Source organism: Amblyomma mixtum, chromosome 5, assembly GCF_055824585.1.
Source record: "Amblyomma mixtum isolate Tamu chromosome 5, ASM5582458v1, whole genome shotgun sequence".
NCBI lineage: Eukaryota > Metazoa > Arthropoda > Arachnida > Ixodida > Ixodidae > Amblyomma > Amblyomma mixtum.
Genome location: NC_143016.1, coordinates 34,176,820 through 34,190,874, shown reverse-complemented (window position 1 = coordinate 34,190,874; position 14,055 = coordinate 34,176,820). Strand labels below are relative to the sequence as shown.

The following is a 14,055-nucleotide window of genomic DNA, read 5'->3' as shown; positions in this document are numbered from 1 at the left end:
CACCCCTCTTGGCCGATCCCCCAGTGTGGGTATGCGCCATTCTACGAGGTGAACGACAGCGAGTGCGTTTGTATCCGCTATGCACCCTGGCCAATCCCCCGCCGTGGGCATGTGCCATTCAGCCCGAGGACATCATCATCATCATCATCATCAATAGCACGCGCCGTTTGAGGCGTGGCGCTGTTGAAGAGCAAGAAGACGAAGGACGATGGAGCCGCCGGCCGCTGTCGCCAAGTCGTCGCCGCGACGCAAGAAGAGGACGTCGCGCTCGCCTCCGAAATCCCGAGGAGCTTCGGCTGCGCCGCGGGCCGGCAAGAGGAGGCCTGGAGCAATCGAGTCCGGACCGCCGCATCCCGGAACCGGCGTCGAGAAAAAGGCGTCGCGTCTGTCGCACGGAGATAAGCAGTCATCGCCCAGGAAGCTGACTAAAGCGAGCACCAAAGCCTCTGGTTCTTCGGGTGAGCGCTTTTATTGCGAAAGCAATACTACGCTCATGAACGGCCTTTCGCGTAGCGGCGGCCGGTAGCCACATTTGACCTTTAGAATGAACTCTGACGTCATACCAGGGTGAGAGGTGGGCCACCAAGCCGAGTCGACGCGCAGCGGCGGCCGGTAGCCGCGAGTGACATTTAGAAAGACCCCTGACGTCATACCATGCCTAGGGACGTCACAGCGTGACGTCATACCAGGAGCGAGAGATGGGCTACCAACTCGGCTTGTCGGGTAACGGCGGCCGCTTGCCACGGCTCGCCGCGCTCTTTCCACTAGCAGTCGCGCTTTAAGCTGCGAAATGAATGGAGCGGGAGCTTGGAAAACAGAGGGCAAAATGGGTGAATTTTTTTTTTTTGAGGAAAGTAAACGGAGCACTATCTGTCTCACACATCTCGGTGGACACCTGAACCATAGGGAATTGGTAAATTGGTTTTTTAGGCAAGGAAATGGCGCAGTATCTGTCTCACATATCTCGGCGGACACCTGTACGGCGCCGTAAGGGAAGGGAGGAAGATGGGAGTGAAAGAAGGAGAGAAAGAGGTGCCGTAGTGGAGGTCTCCGGAATAATTTCGACCACCTGGGGATCTTTAACGTGCACTGACATCGCACAGCACACGGGCGCCTCTTGCGTTTCGCCTCCATCGAAACGCGGCCGCCGCGGTCGGGTTCGAACCCGGGTACTCCGGCTCGGTAGACGAGCGCCTTACCATTGAGCCACCGCGGCGGGTACGGGGAAGGCGCATAACTGCCCTCTTGGAACAGTGGGCACCTCAATCGTGCTTTAAGCTACGTAGCGGTAGTGACAGATGTGCGCTGCATGCGTTGGCATTGACAACGTTGTGTTAGAAACGCGGCGCTGAAGCCATAGGCATTCGGCGTTCGTTGTGTTCATTGGCGTTGGCGTTGGCGTTGACACCGTTTTACACTACGATCATTTTAAGGAAAGGAAATGCGCATATCTGATGCCCTGGTACAGTGGACGCCTGAATCGCCCTTATAGGTACATGGGGTAATGAGAGAGAGATTGGGGATGCAGGCATTGACAACGTTGTGCCAGGAACGCGGCGCTGAAGCCATAGGCCGTCGGCGTTCATTGTGTTCATTGGCGTTGGTGTTCTAGAACGCTTTACACTCCTATCGTTTTAAGGAAAAGAAGTGCGCATACCTGGCTCCCTGAGTCAGTGGACGCCTGAATTGCGCTTATAGGTACGTGGGGTGATGAGAGAGTGATGTGGGTTAGCCGTTTGCGTTAGCGCTGACAACGGTGAGCGAACTCTCGCGATCACCCATTAACTGCCACCTGCCAGGGTGGCACGGTGGGCGGGCACTTTAATGTCGATATAAAACAAACAAACAAACAAACAAATAAACAAACAAACAAAAACAAACAAAAACAAACAAAACAAACAAACAAACAAACAAACAAACAAACAGGAATTCCTTAATACTCGTGTGGGAAAACATCCCGTTCCTCTCGCTCGTAACGCCTCCCACGGCGGTGACAACCTCGCGAAATACTTGCATAGACCTCTTATTTGAGAACCAGGCATTGGTGCAGCAAGTCGAGCTTATGTTTATCTATTTCTCAGACCACAAAGCTTCCTTCATGACAGTCAAGAACTGTTAGCGGAGTGTTTCTTGAGGAAGGAATATGTGTGAAAAATGACAAGTTATCTGTAATTGTACGCACACGTCTTGCTCGAATTCTTTGCCTCAATCTGTCGGAAAGCTGAAACAGCTGATGTGCTGCGCTCTAATTTCGCATTAGGAAGTAACGTAATCGTCGGCATTTTTTTTTTTTCGATAAATCTGTGTGTGCCTGGAGGGGGGTCTCCTTGCGGGGTCGACAGCGTGAGCAGTGCATACTCTGGTTGCCCTTGATCAATGAACGCTATACAAGTACACGGTCTGTCCAAGAACAGTGCTGTTTAAGGCAAATATACCGCACGCCATGACGTCATCCAGGTAGATTAGGACCATGCGGACCATGGAGGGGACGGTCATGGAGCTGCAGTATCCATCCTCCTTTTTTGTCAAAAAGGAAGGCAAAAATTGTAGCCCCGTTTTCTTTCTATTTTTCAGCTTTCCGAGGATTCGCATGGAACGATGTGTCCGCACGCTGAAAGGAACAAGGCCCCCCCTTTTTTTTCAGCCCTTCAGCTTAAGCTGTCTTCTCAATTTTGGGCCTTTTTTTCCCCATCGCACCGCTGTCATGGCGTGGTCGTTTTTTTTTTTATTTCCCAATGAATCTTGACTTCACCTACATTGTTCCTTCCTTCCCCAAATGGGCCACTTCAGCGCAACATACATTTTCCTATCGCGGAATCCTTTCAGGCTGTAACCAAGTCTGTTAATTTACACGTCCGTCAGCACTCACCGCAGTGACCAGCCCATTTGCACAGACATACTTATTTCTTCTGTCTATCAATTAATTTATTGCACGCATCTTTTCATTTTGGGTGGAAAAACAGCGCGAAGGGACGGAAGACAAAGATGAAGGAAACCACACGGAGAAGCGCTGACTCACAACTACTTTTTATTCAGAAAAAAAGACATTTATAGTTAAAAGAGGTCACATGACCAGACGTCGCCCGCGCACATGCCCAGAGTACAACAGTCTAAGAACTACATCATGAGTCGATAATGAAAGCCTTACAACACGATTTCAGAACACCGTGACTAACCGAAAAAACACGAGACAGCCTGAAACAAAAACAAAAGCACTAAAAAACAAAAACAAAACATCACGTGTTGTCAAGAAACGAGACCTCTTTTTCTACCATAAATAAGGAAGCCTGACTGACGCATTCACCCCGTCTTTTCCGAATATGATATGCCTCAATGACCTGTCTGCGCAGGATCAAAGACAGCAGCGGAAGATGTTGGCTCTAGCCACCGTGGCTCTAGCGAAGGAAAGCCGCCTGCCTCTGGCGTAAAAGTGGCAGCCGGCGCATGTCCGTCAAGCGACCGCGCGGGCGTCGCCAAGCACGCGAAGACTCGACCGAGGGCGTCTCCTGCTGGCCGACTGGCCACCGTTGAGACTGCGGGCGTCGCTACTCCGGGAAGGGAGCCTACGAGGTTGAGCCGGCGCTCGGTATCGCGCCGCAGAGGCTCGACAACGCCGTCTCCCTCCGGCTCGACACCCCTTGCTTCATCGTTAGCGCCGTCTCATCTCCGGACAACGGTGCCCGACTCCAAGGTGGGCACCTCATCATTGTGGTCCTCTCTCTTGAGGGAACCCGAAAGCCAAGATATGAGGAAAAAAAAGAAAGAAAATGCAAAACGCTTTGCCATGATTTGCCAGAGGTGTACTGGCATGTCCGCCATTTTTCGAACCCGTTGTGGCGGCTGGCTGGGTATGCCGTTCTACCGCCAATCGTCGTGGGATCGCGTCTCAATCGCGGCGACCCCGTTTCGATGGAGGCGAAATGCAAAAACACGTGCGTGCTGTGCAATGCCAGCGAACGTTAAAGATCCCCACGTGGCCTAAATTAGTCCTGCGCCGCCCCCCCCCCCCCCCCTCTGCGATGTCCCTCAGCTTGTGTCCCTTCAGGACTTGAAACCGTGCTTTTACCACCACCCAGATTCTTTAGAAGACATTAAGAAAGCAGTCGTAGCGGTAAGTGGTTAGTAGTGGTATTACTAATTATTAGCAGTAGTAGTTCTTGGTTAGTGTGCCTTCAGCCACCTTCGCCGTCTACTTGCAAGCTCGGGGCGCTCGATGATTATCTGAGTTATGCGGTGTTGCGCAGAACCCGTGCAGGAGACGTGTCGCACGCCCGCCTGCACGAACGGGTACGGAAGGGGCACGGTACGGTACAGAACGGGTACGGAACGGGTACGGTACCACCGGAAGGGTTGGCAGAAGCGCTGTGCAGCTGTCAGCGCAGTGCATCGAGCCGGTCTTGCAGCTGGTAGAAAGGAAGTTTCTCACAACATGAAATGGAGATGTGATAGCAGTTTCTTTTACCTACATATACGACGGCATGCATTCGTCAGGCGTTTGATTTCCTATGGTCCTGTCGATTTTTTTTTTTTCTGCGCTAGTGCCAAAGTAGAGGTTACACTCTACCACAAAAAGTTGTATCAAACTCGAGACCTACGAGCAGTGCTTCAAACCGATCATCGGTCCCTCATGCTACAGTTATCGCTGTAAAGTATGCTGTGAAATAGCGTCTCGTCAATGAAAGTTTTGCATGCATCGTCGCAGTTCGCAAAATTTGCACGCGAGGCATTCGGCATGCAATCAAGAATACGCAGCGCTGTCAACGAAACCAAGATCAGAAAAGTTATTTTGCCGCAAATTTTAGCAGTGTATAACCAGTCGCAGCTCACGTGATTCGTAACGATCCCGCTGATGTGCTCGGTGTTGCAGAGTTCATCACCATCCGACGTGCGGCGAAGGACTCGGAGGTGGAGACGGGCGAAACGCGGGCGCGTCGCGGCGCAAGCCGCGGCCATCATGGCGGTGATGTGCGCGCTGCTGCTCTACTTGATGCCGCGCTCTGGTTTCGCCAAGGCATTCAAGCGCAGCGCTATATGCCTCACGCCGGACTGCCGTTACTATGCCGAGGTCATCGCTGCCCGGGTCAACACAAGCGTGGACCCCTGCGATGACTTCGAGGCATACGCCTGCTCACGCTTGACGCCCAAGTTTCTAGACGAAACTTATAGCAGTGCCCTGACGTTAATGGCTGAAGATTCTTATATTAACGACTTTCACCATCGACTAGAGAAAGCCACGGATAGCGTCCACCTCGCTAGGCAACTGCAGATGCTTTTTGAATCCTGTGTGAAGCATAGGCCTGCGGAACATGCCATTACAGAGATATCGCAGATTAAGGAATTAATGCGGGAACTGAAGTTACGCTGGCCCCAGCCACCTCTGCCAGGCGTCGAACCACTCGGTGTCATGTTCAATTTGGTGTTCAACTGGGACATCAACATCTGGTTCCGGGGCTACCTAGAAACCACCGATAAAGGCGACAGCAAAAACCTCGTCTTACAGCCGGGTACGTTATTTAGTGCGCGCTGGGCCTTCGCTCAAGACATCTTTCATGTTAACGCGTACGTGAAGTACTGGACTGGTTTTCATCTAATGTTCGCTCCCGGAGAGACAATGCGATCTCACGCGGAAATTACGAAAATGGCGACCATGGAAGAGAACATCTACAGAGACTTCATACGCGCAGAAAACAGCTCGCTGAAAAACCCAGCCTACATCCAACTCGAAGCCATCGGAGACTACACGCCCCACATACCTACTCGTCAGTGGATAGACGCTCTGAATCACTACTTGGTCCGACAAGGAGAGTTTCTCGCTTCAGACGGCGTAACGGTCGCGGACGTGGATCTCCTGCGGGCTGTCGACAACCTATTCGCCAACTTCAGCCGAGAACAGCTGCTGGATCACATTTCGTGGGAATTTGTGCAGCTGCTCGCTCCACTTGCCAGCTCAGACTTCCTGGTGGCCAAGTTTGGCGACGAGATGCGGGCCAAAACGCAGGTGAGCAACTTCTGTGCCACCGAGATCGACAGGGCGTACCGCTGGCTCGTCAGTGTGGCGTTACTGCTCCCGCATTTCGATGCCAGTGCCAGGGCAGCCATGGACGAAGAGTTGGAGAACATCACCAACACTGCCATCGCCAAGGTGGCCAGCCTGTCATGGGCGGACAACGCTTCAGCGGAGTCTGTTGTCGACAGGCTGCGGAATATGAGGATCGTCATGTGGCCGCCTGACTCTCTGCTTACCGACGCAGGGCTGTTTGAAACGTTTGGTTCCTGGTTCCGCAACGACTTAACGTTCACGCAACACTACATTCTGGCATTAAGAAATTGGCAGCGCTTTCGCTTGAGTCCCGCGTACAAAAGTACGGCCGACTCGCCGCCGTCCTTCGAGCTGCCGTGGCTCAACTATGACCCTGTATCGAATGCAGTTCGAATATCGGCGGCCGCACTTGTTATGCCTATCTACCATGCTGGGGGAACCAAAGCCACGTTCTACGGAGGTTTCGGTTTCACATTCGCTCGCAAGGTGGTCAGTTCTTTCGACGGGTTGACGCTGGCGTTCGACCGGATGGGCAAGCACCTGAAGACGTGGCCTTCGGCTGCCTGGAAGGAGGCCTCGGAGGACAAGGTGGCGTGTCTGCGCCCAGAATTCGACACCTTCTTCCCGGAGATTCCCGCTCTGGAGATCGCGCACGCGGTGTACCTGGCCTCGGAAAGGCGCGGACTGCGCTCGCTGCCCATCGCCAAGGGATGGAGCCCTGACCGCGTGTTCTTCGTCACCGCCTGCTTCACCATGTGCAGCATGCCGACCACGCTGAGCCGCTTTCGCTTGGCGTGCAACAAGGCCATGATGAACTCTGCGCCTTTCGCGAAGGCCTTCGACTGCCCTGTGTACTCGAAGATGAACCCGCCGCGAAAGTGCACTTACTTCGATTAACTCGTTGTGCCTGATATACAGAGGGCATAAAAACACTTTCCGAGGCAAGGGTGCTGTCCGGTATGAAATATTGTTCTTAGTAAATTACTCGGCACGTTGTCCTGTTCCTAAACTACCTGCGAATATCGTGAATTGGTTGCCACTACGTGCGGTATAATACTCAGGCACTTAGGCAGGCTGTTTGGTTTGAAAGCATTTTGTGGGGCTGTGAACCACACGTTCCTTAACAAGCGTGACATCCACCATAGCACGTTCTAATGAGTTTGGGCTGCAGTAAACGCACCAAGATGAACTTTTCACAAGTCTATGTTGTTCCCTCCCCCCCCCCCCCCCTCTCCTTTTTTTTGTTAATGACACGAAATATATATCCTCTAGCGCACGGGCGTGTTGATGTTAGATCATTATAGTCGCAGACCGAGTGTTTCACCAAAGATTCTAATATTCTGAAAAATAGACTTTGAAAAAGAAGCCCCGTCTACAGGAGGAAAGTGTCAGCTTCAGCGGACGCCAATAATTAAAAGTTGCGCAAATTAGCGATATATTCAGCTGATGTTTACTAATTAGGTTTTCAAGTAATGAAGTTTGCCGGTTATTGTCAGTGAGTTTGTAGCCACGGAGAAGGCGATGCTGTCGCCATCATAATCAGCCTTACTACTCCCACTGCTGGGCAAAGGCCTCTCCCATGTCTCTCCAATTAACCCTGTTCTTTGCCAATTGCGGCCACCGTATCTCCGCAAACTTCTTAATCTCATCCGCCCACCTAACTTTCTGCTGCCCCTTGCTACGTTTGCCTTCTCTTGGAATCCACGCCGTTACCCTTCAGGACGTGCGGTTATCTTGCCTTCGCATTATGCCCTGCTCAAGCCCATTTCTTTCTCTTGATTTCGACTAGGATGCCATTAACCCGCGTTTGTTCCCTCACCCACACTGCCCGCTTCCGATCCTTTAACGTTACACCTTTCATTTTGCTTTCCATAGCTTTGGGGCCCTCTTTGTTAGGAGATGCTATATCAGTTTTTTAAAACGAAGAAGTTCTGTAAAGTACTGGAGCGCGAGAAAATAATTTCCCTCTAAGGAGCTTCGACGCTCTGGTTAGACAGCGGGCGACGATATCTTTTGCTTCGTTGCTCGGCGCAAGAAAATGATAGTCGTAACCGACTATGTACGTACCTGTCGATTCTGATAGCTCTCTGGTGATAAATTTGGATTCTGATAAACCTGGTGATAGTCACGAGATTTAGCTGCTGTTCGTGTATTATCGTTGCGTGTTAAAAAGTGTATCAGACACTAAAAGTTTCGTCCGCGAAGCAAGGAGGGCTTGCGCGACAGTGGATGTACGAGGTCTGTTAGAAAAGTATCCGACTTTATTTTTTTTTTGCGAACACCTGTTGAATATGAAACAAGCGCGCTTACAGCAGCTGACCTTGAACCCTCGTGCGCATGCACGAATTTTTTCCCGCCTGCCGATAGCGTCAGTCGCTGGGAAGCAGCGTTTGAGTGAGGCAGTGCGCAGTGCTCTCGTCGGTTTTTTGTTGCAAGGAAAATGGCGGAGCGAGAGGAGCAGCGCTACTACCTCAAATTTTGCCAGAAACTTGGCGATAGCCAAGTGGAAACCATTCGAAATGTTCACACGGCTTTCAGTGATGATGCTGTGAGCAGCACACAGATTAAGCAGTGGTGCAACTGGTTTGAAGACGGCCGCACATCTGTGGAGAGAGAGCCACGCTCCGGTCGGCCATCAACATGCCGAAATGACCAGGTCATTGCCGAAGTGAACGCTGTGGTGATGCGGGACTGCTGTGTGACTATGCGAGAAATTGCGGAAGAGGTGGACATCAGCAATTTTTCTGCACATTCCATTATCACCGAAGATTTGGCCATGGAGAGAGTTGCGGCGAAATTCGTGCCGAAGCTGCTGACGGTGGACAAAAAGCAGCTTCATGTTGAAGTCTCACAGGAGATGCTGGATTCCACAAACAGTTACCCTGACTTCACCGACGCCGTAATCACTAGTGAAGAGTCTTGGGTGTACGGGTACGACCCGGAAAGCAAATCCCAGTCGTCACAGAGGACGCATTCCACGTCACCAAGACCAAAGAAGGCCCGCCAAGTGCGCAGCAATGTCAAAGTGATGCTGACTGCTTTTTTGACTCCCTCTGTGTGGCACACCACGAGTACGCACCCCACAGGATCAAAGAATGACTAAAGAGTACTACAGGGATGTCCTCCATCGCCTACGTGGTGCTGTGCGGCGCAAGAGACCGGAATTGAGGTCAACAAGAAATTGGCGCATCCATCGCGGCACTGCTCCTGCACATTCTTCGCATTTGATTCAGACTTTTCTGGCGAAAAACCAGACTACTGTAGTTAAACAGGCTCCTTACTCTCCTGATATGTCCCCCTACGACTTCTGGCTGTTTCCTAAAATCAAGAGGCCATTGAAAGGAGCGCGATTTCAGAAAAGAAAGGGCATTATGGCTGCAACGACAGCAGAGCTAAAATCCATTCCGAAAAGGGCCTTTTCGGAATACTTCCAGCAATGGCAGCACCGCTGGGAGATGTATATGGAGTCCCAAGCAGACTACTTGGAAGGTGATTAGGTTTCTAACGCTCCAGTTATGCCAGTTTTTTTCTTCGGCCAAAGGTCGGATACTTTTCTAACAGACCTCGTATAATATTAGACAGTTGCTGTTGTGGTTTGTAGCGCCAGTTTCTATTAAGCGTTGACATTTGCTTTAGAAGTGCTTGTTTTCGGCGCGTGTGTGACCCGGCGAGTGCAGTGTCAGTATATATCTCAACTTACTTGAATGTACGGAAGTGCCACCTCGTCGACCGCGGTCAAGATAACGCCGACCGCGGTCTAAGTTGAGCGTCGAGGCCAAAATAGTACAAATTGGTTGCCGCGGTCACTCCAATACGTTACGAGCGGACAGTGCGTTTGCACTAGACTTGCGGCGCTCCTCGTACGATGAGTTTTGGTTTGGCGGGGGAATAAAACCCCCGAGATTTTATCGCTTTGCAGGGCTCCAGTGAACAAATTTTTTTTCGTTTTATAAAGCGGATACAGCATCGTCTGCTGCGTGGCTGCAAATTCGCCAATGGCAATAACCGCCAAACTTCGTAAGTTAAAAAGATTAATAGTATAATTTAGTTAATCTGCTAGATAATTCGCTCGTTTTTCACGATTATTGTCCGCCGCAGCTGAGAGTTTCCTCACGTATATTCTTCTCGAAAAGGCTTTTAGAATTTTTGAAAATGTTCGCTGAAACACCCGGTATATATCCGGTTGGTTTATAGGATTAAGCGTTGCTAAAAAAAAAAAATGTCGAATACCTCTACTGCACTTACATTGAAGAGGATATAAGAAAGGCGACCGCCTTGATATGTTATGTATAAAATCTAGGTGATGTGCCAGCTCGTCACGCAGTAGGCGGCTACACCATCGTACTCAGGTATGCGATGCTACCAATTGCTGCATTATCGTGCGTCTATGCTCTGTAAACCATAGATGTGCACACAAAGGGATGACCAAGAGGGATAGTGCCCCCCCCCCCCCCCCCCCCCCCCCTCATATAGGCATCGGAGAAGGGCGCGCAAATTTAGTTTTTTTTTTTTGTTCCGTATTCTTCCTTGCTTCCCAGTTGACGTGAAAAGCGCTGCCATTATTTGCATCCCCCCCCCCCCCCCCCTTCTCCCCCGCTTGCCCCACTCATACAGATACCTGTGCATGCCTATGGTGTTAACGATAAGCACATTTGAAATTTTTGTTTGAGGTACAATAAACTCTGCAAGGCACGCTTCTCGCCGACTAGCCTTGAGAGCTGCCCCCCCAAGGCCTGATCTGCTCGAGCGAGTACAGCTCCGTCTGCGAATGCGCACTGGCCCACGCTGAATCAGAGCAAAGGACCGAGGTAGGACGGCTTTACCGTTGCGAGCGCCGCTGCGCATTCACGGTCGTTCTCGCCCGCAGTGTAGCTTTCCAGTTACCTTCCCCACCACCTCCGGTACTTCCTGCCGTCATCGGTATTAGCCTGCTGCCGCCGGCTTGTTTTGTGCATATTTGTTCAGAATACAACTATCTGTTGAATGAACGCCTATGCTCAAGGACCTGGATGTCAGTTCAGCTAAAAAAATGTCCTTGGGCGGAAAAACACGCACCAATGGCGAATAACAAGGACCAATTCTGTGCTCTATATCGTTGTGTGTGTCTGCCCCGTGTGTTGTGTCACTCACGGATGGCATTGCGTTTTTTCTCGGAGTTTCCTCAGCACCACCCTCATCGCAGCTGCTCCACTTACGGTCAGAGCAGTGCGCTTCCGCCTCCCTCGGCGTTGGGGTTCTCGCAATCGCCGCAATCACCTCCTGCTGACAGCACGCACTTTGCTTGTTGCCGCGCCGGTATCTCGATCCCCCTCCTGCACTTATTGGGAAGACTTCCCTGTGTCGACGAAGACTGTCGCGTGCCTCGGAAACCAGGGACAGCGGACCAATCGATAATGGCGGCTCAATCACATTTGCCATTTGCTATGAGGAATCAGCAAAGCAGCAGTTGGAGCCACTTGTTGCAGTTGTTCGGCATCCTTAGCAGAATCGATCGATCGATCGATTGACTGACTGACTGATCGATTGAAAACTTATGGGGATTCATGGGGATTCGCGGAGTCTTGGATGGTCCGCGTAGTCTGGCAGCACAGTGCATGGGTTACGCTGTGGCGTGGACCCTGCGAACCAGTCCTCCTTGTTGGTCGGGGTCCTCGCTGTGGAGAATGGACTCCCACTGCTTCAGAGGGGGATCAGCAAGTGTGTCAATGGCGGGATTTAATTGGCACGACGACAGAAGCATATAGTACAACTAGGACGAAGACATGTGGCCATAAACACACTAGAGTGATGTGTGTTGCAAGCGTTTGGGTGAGAACGGAAGCGGAAGCTGACGCCAACCACTTATTTATTTAAAATATTTGAGCCATTTATTTATTGAACTGTTTTCAAAGAAAAAAAAAAGGGATTCAGCATGGTTTCTTATGCAGAAAATTTTTGCTTAGGGAGTGCGGGAATGAGGCGAATGGCTTTGGGTGCACGTATACTTCGAGCGCGCCGGCAGTGAAGTGTGTGCTTTAACGGGATTGACAAACGCCATGTCCTCAAGTCCTACCTTTAACCGCAAGTCAGTGCAAAGTGCGTTTATAAGCAGACGACTGCGCCATTTACAAGAATATTCAAAATGACTGTGATGTCACCAGCCTACAGAATGATTTAAATGCAATTCAGGGTTAATTGGCGCACAAAATGGGCATGTCACTGAACAGTGCTAAATGTCAATGCGTATCATTTAGCCGAAAACGCCTTCCGGTGAGATCAGACTATAATCTGAACGGACTACCTGTTGAAAAGGTTGAACATTACAATATAGTTTGGGTCTATTTCTCAGAATACTCAACATGGAACAGACATATTGAATGTTTGACCTTGAAATCATCTAGAGCGGTTAACCTCATCATCATCAGCCCGACTACGCTCACTGCAGGGCAAAGGCCTCTCCCATGTCTCTCCAATTAACCCTGTCCTTCGCCAGATGCGGCCACCGTATACCCGCAAATTTCTTAATCTCACCCGCCCACCTAACTTTTTGTTAACCTCATTAGACGCAATTTTTATAATGCCCCCCAAACAGTTGGCTTTACATCGCAAATGTTCGCACAATACACGAGTACGATTGCGCGGCATGGGACCCTCAAACCCCTTATCTTATATAAAAAACTTGAACGCATCCAAAACCGCGCCACCAGATTTAATATCGGAAACTATAACTTCCGCTACATTACCACATTAATCAAAGAAAACCTCGGATGGAAAATGCTAGCTCGGCAGCAATTAGCCGCGAGATTAGAACTTTTTTCTCTCAATTTACTGTGGTCTCACAGGAATAAACAAGCACTTGTATATTTCGCCTTCCCACCACCTCTAAACGATGTGATCAGCAGCTGAAAATTCTTGAAATGGCTGTCGCACTGATGTTTTCCACAATTAATTTTTTCAGCGTACTTCCGCTTCAGGTTCCCGAGGATATTGCCCATTATAATACATGTGCCGAGTTTCAGTCTCTCTTATCGTCGTATTTGTCGTAGAAACATGTCATTCCTTTCACTTTTGCTCTTTTATGCCACATCGGACTTTGAAGTGACAGGATACCAATTTCCTACTGTATGGTGAATTTTTTACTTTGGCGCCTGAAAGCCTGCTGTTTTGCGCTGACTTTTCGGTGCTGTGTTCTTTCTTTTATTCCCTCTCTTTTACGTGGTTTTCTGTATTCTTCGTTGTTACCAGCTCATTTTCAGGCATGTGTTTTTGCAGAATGTCCTTCCTGCAATAATGCCCTTGTGGTGCTGCGGGCTGACCGACGAACAATATCACGGTCCTCCGCCAAGCCTTGCACGGAACGGTGTCACAAGGAAACCTAGGCAGAGCGATAAACCGAGGTCGCCGTACGAAACAAGTTCAGATGACGCACACTGCACTCTACTGATCTCAGCCGCACTGTGAATGTCGATAGGCGTCGATGGGTCGGTGTAAATACAGCAGCCGTTCTTGAAACCGTGCTCATCCGAGGTCCTTGACGTCTTAGGCGCTGCCTTCCAGCTCCTGGAGTTCGCACGGGTCGATGGCATCCATCGTCATGCTCTTGCGGAAGAACTCCTTCTCCGCCTCCACGTCAGCGTTGGTGACGGCGCACTCGTCCCACTCGTTGTCGTCCTCCTCTTTCAGAAGCTTCTGCAGGGCCTCGCGTTCCCGCCGGCGGAAGAAGCCCTTCTGCAGGGCAATGAAATGTACTGCAGACTTCACAGCACGACTGACCCGAGCATGCGGAACAATATTTATACGCTATAAATAAGTATTCTCCGCGTGTCCATTTGGTTAGGAGCCGTAAATTTTGCCATAGCAGATATTGGTACCCAAATGATGCTGTTTCAGTGGAATTAAAGGAGGGAACATGCACGATTTCCCAAAAGGCGCAGTTGTCTCTACTGAAAAGCACGCTGCGCATCTACGGAAACGACCCACTGAAACATCGGAAGATTTAGCTTTTTCCATGCGTTACTCGATGCGGAACCTCTCAC

General features: G+C 50.5%; 2 protein-coding genes across 4 annotated transcripts in view; one reads left to right on the top strand and one right to left on the bottom strand.

Annotated features, from left to right (window-relative positions):
- Window positions 1–208: 208 nt before the first annotated feature.
- LOC149341710 (endothelin-converting enzyme 1-like) lies at window positions 209–7,025 on the top strand. The gene is made up of 3 exons (XM_089546692.1): window positions 209–458; window positions 3,351–3,691; window positions 4,868–7,025. Exons 1-3 carry the CDS (start codon window positions 209–211, stop codon window positions 6,935–6,937), a joined length of 2,661 nt encoding a protein of 886 aa, XP_089402818.1. The 3' UTR covers window positions 6,938–7,025.
- A 4,841-nt stretch (window positions 7,026–11,866) lies between these two features.
- The window catches only part of LOC149341708 (integrin alpha-9-like), a 54,226-nt gene continuing 52,037 nt past the window's right edge, over window positions 11,867–14,055 (bottom strand). For all 3 annotated transcript variants that reach the window (XM_089543874.1, XM_089543872.1, XM_089543873.1), the window contains one exon: window positions 11,867–13,747. In XM_089543874.1, coding sequence (XP_089400000.1) covers window positions 13,559–13,747 — 189 coding nt within the window. In that variant the 3' untranslated portion in view covers window positions 11,867–13,558. The remainder of the gene's footprint in view (window positions 13,748–14,055) is intronic.

What these genes read in the sequence shown, in the direction of transcription:
- LOC149341710 (XM_089546692.1), top strand. Translation starts at nt 209, where the DNA reads ATGGAGCCGCCGGCCGCTGTCGCCAAGTCGTCGCCGCGACGCAAGAAG. An exon ending in CAAAGCCTCTGGTTCTTCGG is followed by an intron (nt 459 to 3,350) that starts GTGAGCGCTTTT and finishes CTGTCTGCGCAG; the next exon opens with GATCAAAGACAGCAGCGGAA. An exon ending in CAACGGTGCCCGACTCCAAG is followed by an intron (nt 3,692 to 4,867) that starts GTGGGCACCTCA and finishes TCGGTGTTGCAG; the next exon opens with AGTTCATCACCATCCGACGT.